Source organism: Lactuca sativa, chromosome 7, assembly GCF_002870075.4.
Source record: "Lactuca sativa cultivar Salinas chromosome 7, Lsat_Salinas_v11, whole genome shotgun sequence".
NCBI classification, from domain to species: Eukaryota; Viridiplantae; Streptophyta; class Magnoliopsida; order Asterales; family Asteraceae; genus Lactuca; species Lactuca sativa.
The window spans coordinates 83,515,185-83,522,305 of record NC_056629.2 but is presented as its reverse complement, the minus strand read 5'-3'; the positions used below and the strand labels follow the sequence as shown (position 1 = coordinate 83,522,305).

The 7,121-nt window shown below is 33.7% G+C and overlaps 1 protein-coding gene across 2 annotated transcripts; it reads right to left on the bottom strand.

Annotated features, from left to right (window-relative positions):
- Positions 1 to 236: 236 nt before the first annotated feature.
- LOC111887660 (pumilio homolog 5) lies at positions 237 to 5,488 on the bottom strand. Of its 2 annotated transcripts, none has more exons than XM_023883831.3 (10): positions 5,289 to 5,488; positions 3,628 to 4,212; positions 2,470 to 3,428; positions 2,202 to 2,343; positions 1,915 to 2,022; positions 1,432 to 1,644; positions 1,230 to 1,340; positions 885 to 1,079; positions 552 to 723; positions 237 to 455 (listed from the first exon to the last, which is right to left on the bottom strand). In XM_023883831.3, exons 2-10 carry the CDS (start codon positions 4,126 to 4,128, stop codon positions 433 to 435), a joined length of 2,424 nt encoding a protein of 807 aa, XP_023739599.1. In that variant the 5' UTR covers positions 4,129 to 4,212; positions 5,289 to 5,488; the 3' UTR covers positions 237 to 432. The 2 variants fall into 2 exon arrangements, with proteins under 2 accessions (XP_023739599.1, XP_023739600.1); XM_023883832.3 differs by lacking the exon at positions 5,289 to 5,488 and adding an exon at positions 4,837 to 5,267.
- Between the last annotated feature and the right edge of the window lie 1,633 nt (positions 5,489 to 7,121).

Genomic DNA, 7,121 nt, shown 5'->3' with positions numbered 1-7,121 from the left:
TTGAACAACTAGTAAAGTACGGACCATAGCTTATCAGAAACTTCTATTCCTTTTTTATTTTTCCAAAATGAAAAAATATCTAAATTGTTAAATTCTCGAAGTCACAAATTGTATAAAGTATGATCCAATACTTTCATAATTCGCTATTAGGGTTGTCAATTGACATAATTTGTGCTTGTTTGTTTGCTAGCTTCGTTTAGATATTATAAATTTGCATTGAAATATCCAACAATAACTATCCAAACAATCCACTTTCATACCCCATGGCAACAAGAAACACATATACATATATACAACACACAAAGGAACAACACATAGAAAGCCTAATTTTGGTAACTTGTTGCTAAAGAATAGTTAAACAACAACACACTTAAACTTTTAATTCATCTATTCACATTCTATTCTGCATAATCCTTCTTATAACCCCAATCCTTATGAACCCAACGCCTCAATTTCTGCATGTCATAAAATTAAACCAAAACAAAAAGAAGCATCATTTATCAATCTTGATTGCTAATTTGAGATCATGAAAGAGATTCAATTACACTTGCCTTCACCATAGAGTTGTTCAAAGCGAGCAACAATATGTTTCCCATACGTATACTTCTTCAATGAATTCAAATGGATTTTAATCCTACCAAGTAACACTTCCCTTTGGGGCCCACTACATGTTTGAAGAACCTTTTGTACCACATAATTTGCAAATTGGTCCTTCACCATCACCTAACACATCAAAATATAATACACAATTACCAAAATACCCTCGTAGAACCATAGCATTCCAAAGCTTGCTTTCATGGGATACTAGTTTCAATAAGTTGAGAAAGGGCATTCATGTCTTTTGCACAGAGTGAGTTTCATTATTAGGATTTGATTTGACTCACCAATAAATTATCGTTGCCTTCACCATATCCAATAATCTCTTGGATCATGATTTCTCTTGTATCCAAGTCACCATATTCCAAACATTTTTCAATAACATTTGATGCAAATTTGTGTTGACTTAGTTGTACTATATGACCTTCCAACTTATGTACAATTTGGCTTCTTTCCTCCGGTTTTCCACCTTCCAACACATACTACCAAACACCACAAGCAAACAAGTGATTATAATTGAAAAAATGACCATTTTACCCTTCTGTTTGCGAAACAAAAACGACTCAACTTTTCACAAAAAAAGGGTCTTTGAGTTTTAAGTTGATGGATCTTTTGATTTAGAGTTAACAAACCTGAGTTACATAATTCCCATACTGATCTTGTGAAAGATCATAAACCGATTCCAAAATTTCATCCACTATAAATTGGCTGTGAAGTTCATCAGTAGAGTGTTCCAGAACCCTCTATGAAGAATAAAAACAATATAAAATGAATTTACCACATTATCAAAAATAAATAAATTAATTAATTAATTTAAATGCGACAAATTTTAACCTGTATGACACGGCAACCGTATGGATGTTTTGACAAGGCTGCAACTTGACCACGAAAAGATGAGATCACAAACCTGATTTTATCGGTTGGAATGCTTTCAATACATTTTTGTATCACATGATTTCCATTTTGATCACGAACACATTTTAAAACATGCCCATTGAGTTCATGGACAAGCTTTGTTTTTTGTTCTAGATCGATAGCATCAAGAGCCTACGAGAAATTTAGTAAAACATACGAGTTAAAATAATGATTGAGAAGGGTATTCACGTCTTTTTACACAAGACAAGACTCGATAAGCTTTAGAGGGGATATTTTTTATTATGTCTTTTGCACATGCAACATATCTCATCCTACTTTTTTAGGTGCGAATACTTTTTGTCACTCAGATACAGTCCAATGCATGTCAAACACAGTAAAACCTCCTGTCCTGTAATGTTCTATGTGGGCCATAGTGGAAAGAAGAGGTCTAAAATACTATACCTTTTGGATTACACGACAACCATACATTTGGAGGCTTAAAGGCAATATTTGACCTTCAAGTTGGTTTCCAAGCTCCCTTCTTTGTTCAACACTTCCATACTCAAAGAACTAAAAATATAAGAAGACACGAATTATGCAAACCATATTTTATGGCATTTGTTGTGCTAAAATGAAATATTGTTTGTATATTCTGTCTAAAAACCAACTTTATTGAATAAATTGGGAAAAACTTAAAACGTTATTGCATAAATTAAAGTATACAATAAGGTGTGGTGGTGGTATCTCACCTTTTGAATAACATAATTACCGAAAACATCTGTCATTAGTTTGGAAGCATGAGGAAGAACTTCGTTAAATACAGATTCTTTCTCCTCGTTGCTACAAATTTCCAACTTCTGCTGAATGAAACGACTTCCATGTTGATCAACACTGCGCCAATTGTATAAGAAAAAGCAAATAGCTTCGAGTTTACTATTAATCGACTTAATGCAAAAAGAAACAAAACCTAATTCGGGAAATTAAAAAGAGAAAAAGAAAAAGGGAATGAGAACTTGCCTGAACTCAACAATATGTCCAAAAATGTCCGATAGCTCTAACCTCCTACCCTTACCCGATTTCAACTCTTCAAGAAAAGAATACGTTTTCGGATCATCAATAACCTGATTTCCCAAATTACCCTTCCACCCCCGATACATCCCTTCATTCCTTCGACCAGAATAACTAGCCCCACCAATCGGAGACCCCGGAATTGCCGGACTTGCAAAGGGCGAATTCGTAAATTGTGAAAAATCCAAATTTCCCGGGCTACCAAAATAATAAGAACCCGTTGTCCCTACCCTTCTCGAGTCAAACCCTAAAGATTGTAATTTCGGATCCTCCCCACGAACCGGAAGTTGAAAGGGTACCCCAAGATGTCCATAAAAATTATTAAAATGTGACAAATTTACCCCTGGGGTTTGACTTTGACCACTAAAAGGCGCTGGAAGAGGGCTATTAGGAAGATATCCGGTTGCATATGGTGAAAATGGTGATGGGTTAAACCCGTATCCATGAAAGTAACCCGTGGGTATTACATTCGGGTAAATAAATGCTGGATCTTGGGCATATGGTGGGGTGAACCCGGAGGATTGTAAAATCGGTTGCACTTCAGACACAAAATTGGTGGGATTTTGAAGAAATTGATTCATATTCATTCCAATGTATGTTTGAGGTAATGAAACGATTTGAGGGTGGGCCCCATGAACATGAACATGAGACATATTTCTTTGTTGTTGGTGATGTGGATGTTCTTGGTTTCTCGCAGTTTCTAATTTTGGAATGTTGGAGATGTTGAGAGATGCTATTCGGTTTCTTAAAGTGGAAACATCGGTTTCTGAACTTGAAATTGAAATCGTAGCAGTTGTGGGGTTGGAGTCATTGTGGTTATCTTCTTCTTCTTCTTCTTCTTCATTTGATTTGTGTGTAAATGAGTGAGATTGATTGTATTGAGGTGACTCAGGTTGAGGAAGATCTTCCTGTATGAAAATCTACTTTTAGTAACTAAATCCCTTATGTGATCATTAGCTAAATGCAAGAAATAGCAATGTCTACTTTCATTTCTTTATATTACAACATTGTAGTTTCAATTCTTTTATAATTAGGATAATGTACTTTGAAAAATCTACCCACAAAAAGCTTCAATCATTTTGATTTTTAAATGAGGAAGAACATTACCTGTTTAGGTGATCTCTCATCATCATCATCAGATTCTTCCTTATGAGTAGAAAGATTACTATGATCCAAATGCAATGAGCCACTATAAGAATCATCAAAAGAAGTCATTTTCCTATTATTTCCTGTATTTCTTATATTCCGAAAAATATTTCGATTTTCACCCGAAACCAATGGTGGAGGAAGCCTAGGATTCAAATTAACATGAGCCCAATAATATGCAAAATAAGATGGATCAGCTCTAAGTTGCTCTTCAGATTCAGGAACATTAGTAACATCTGTAACAAAGTGTTGCCTAAACATGAGGTTCTCAATTGCTGCAAATGAACCTTCAATACTTGGAGGAGCACTTCCACTTCTATTTGGGGGTATATTAGTCTTTCTTTCATTAAATCTTTGGCCCTTTGATCCCAATCCCATGTCCTCAATTCCCATATTTATATCATTGTGTGAAGCCCATTTTCTATTTGCTTCAATTATTCGAATCGGACTTTCTGTCGCCATTTTGACACGTTTTTTTGATAGCTTGGAGTTGTGAAAGATCAAAAGTTCTTCATTTTTTGTTGGAAGTTAAAGAGCTATCTATGACTGCAATTAGAGTGATTGTTATAATGGGATGAATGAAAAAGCAACGTTTTGTAAAAGTAATAAAGAAATAATTCTTGACAAAAGGGTAAAATGGTCATTTACGACAGTTCAAACGGGTTAAATGCAATGATATAATAGAAAAAATGGAAGTAGGATGCTATGATACACAAATAAATGAAACCAAAAAGGAAACAACATTTCTTCATTTTTACAAGAAAATTGAAACATTTTCTCATATAGTAAGCTTTGGTGTTGAAATTATCTGTTAGCCACATCATTATTCTAAATAAATTGGTAATACTGAAGTTGGGTGTACAAGGTTCTTCTATTTTGTCTTTGTTGAGGGGTGTTTTAGGTATTTCATGAATAGTCAAAAGAATTTGTAAGAGGTTGTAAATTATCTACAAACCCTACACAAAATTTGGTTCACAATCGTCCAAATTGTGAATCAAGACATAGGACCAAACAAACTTTTCAGGGCTATTTCCTATGGCCAGGATGAGGAGGGTAATTACGTCATTTTCACTTTGGGTGTAACCGTGTAACTATATTTCTACTTATAGATAACTTTTAATTTGAGTTTATAAACACTAACAAATTATAACAAAAGAAAACATATGAAACCTTGTGGAATTTCAGAAAGATTATTGTTTTTCTTTACATGACTTCAGCTTTTCCCACAAATCATCAACCTTCGTAGCATATCTCCGTAAACAAACAAATACAAACGACTTCAAGAACTCCCCTTAATAAACTCAACTCACACATATAACCATGTTTTCGCTTCAAGTTAACCAAAACCCATACGCAAACAAACACAATTACACAATCTTCACCAATCAACACTAAATTTCAACGATTGCCGAATTCGAATTCTTTAAATTAACAAAAACGCATATGAAAAAGATTCGGTACTTTGAATATTTATTGCAAAGAAACAAAAGGGTGGAGTCTTTATTGAGTAAGGGTATTGAAAAGCTAATAACTTCAACTAGACAGAACCCTAAAACAAAAAAGAAAAGAAAAGGAAAAACTCTATATTTTGGGAAAAAATCGAAAGAAAACAAGATTCTCACCTGGGTTTTGTCTAAAAGAGCTGAATACGAAGTTCTTGAAACCCTAGATTCTATCAAGTAGGTATTGATGATGATGATTAAGAGTGATCAGCGAGAGAAAAGTGAGTTGAAAATGAAGTAGTGTGGGGCTTGATGGTTGATATTTTGTATTTGGTATTTGGTATTTGAAGGTGTAAAAGAAGGTGAAAAATGAGGTGATTGGTAGGCTCTGTTTGTGTAATTTTGTGAAGGGATACCGGGGAATGATGCTAGAAAAGGGTGGAAAACGACAAGAAAGAAACTTTCAAAAATAATTTTCGTTTATAAATGGGAATTCATATAATCCATGGCATTCACTCAACCAGTTCTTTATATCTCAAGTTTTTACGTTTAAATATAGTAAAAAAACACTTAAACTCAATCTACTTTAAATACTTTTTAGGGAAAAAAATATGTATATGTCACATTTTGTTTTTGTTATAAACTATAATAATTATTTGGATTTAAAAAAAAACCAAAAAAATATCTAAACTATTCAAATTTGAAAGGGATAATGACTTAAAAGATAATATATTTTTCGATTTGTACATATTTGGTCACTGAGTTTTTTTTCGTCCACATTTACCCCTTCAACTTGTTAAACTGTACACATTCAGTCTTTATGACCGGTTATTCCAGGTTAGCCGAGAAAAATGACTTAATAGGGTAATATATTTCTCATTTTGTACACATTTAGTCCTTAATATTTTTGTATACATTTAGTCCTTAATATTTTTTTGTTTCAAAAAAAGTCTTTTTTGTTTTTGCATTCATTCAGTACTTATGAATGATTTCCCTAGGTTTTTTTTCACGATATCTAACGTGGGACAGTCATTGATGAAGTGTGTGGGGCTGTTGATGTTTATGTATAACGTCTCATTTTCACAACCAAATATTTTCATTTTTAAATAAGGCAAAAGTTCCTAATTATAAATCCATTATTAAGAAAAAAAATGTTTATTCCAAAATACATTTATGGAAAATCAGAGTGATATAAGACACATTGAATCCTCAATACTGTTGATGAGTGTGTACACTCATGTCTTCGAACAACTGGGTAAACACAAAGTTTAGCCAGTTTCCCCCAAATTACTCGATACAACAAACATATTATAATGCATAACGAGCCCACATTCATCAGATTGGAATATCTTTCCCCAATCAGTCATCAGACTGGAATGCCAACATACAACAGATCCACTCAGTCATCGGACTAGAATACCTAGGGTTTGTCGGCATGTTGCCTTAACCCAACCACTCTTCCCGAGCCTCCGTGCCTACGGCTTACAGCCGGCCCGCACCAGGTATCTTGGCCTACAACATATAGCAAGACCACCTCAACCTATCCCACCACCATATGGTTATCCCACGTAAGATGTCGTGAGAAAAACCTAAAGAAATCATTCATAAGTACTGAATGAGTACAAAAACAAAACTGACTTATTTTACAATAAAAAAAAATATATGAATGACTAAATGTGTACAAAAATATTAAGGACTAAATGTGTACAAAGTGAGAAATATATTACCCTATTAAGTCATTTTTACCGGCTAACCTAGGGTAGCTGGTCATAAGGACTAAATGTGTACAGTTTAACAAGTTAAAGGGGTAAATGTGGACGAAAAAAAAAGTCAGTGACTAAATGTGTACAAATTAAAAAATATATTACCCTTTTAAGTCATTATCCCAATTTGAAAACTAATTTTTTTCTAAGAGTGAAGGGTATACAAAATATCACTTAGTGGTGGAGCCATCGTCAAAGTAAATGGTAACACAAAAAAAAAATCGTGTAATATACAATAAAAAAAATCATA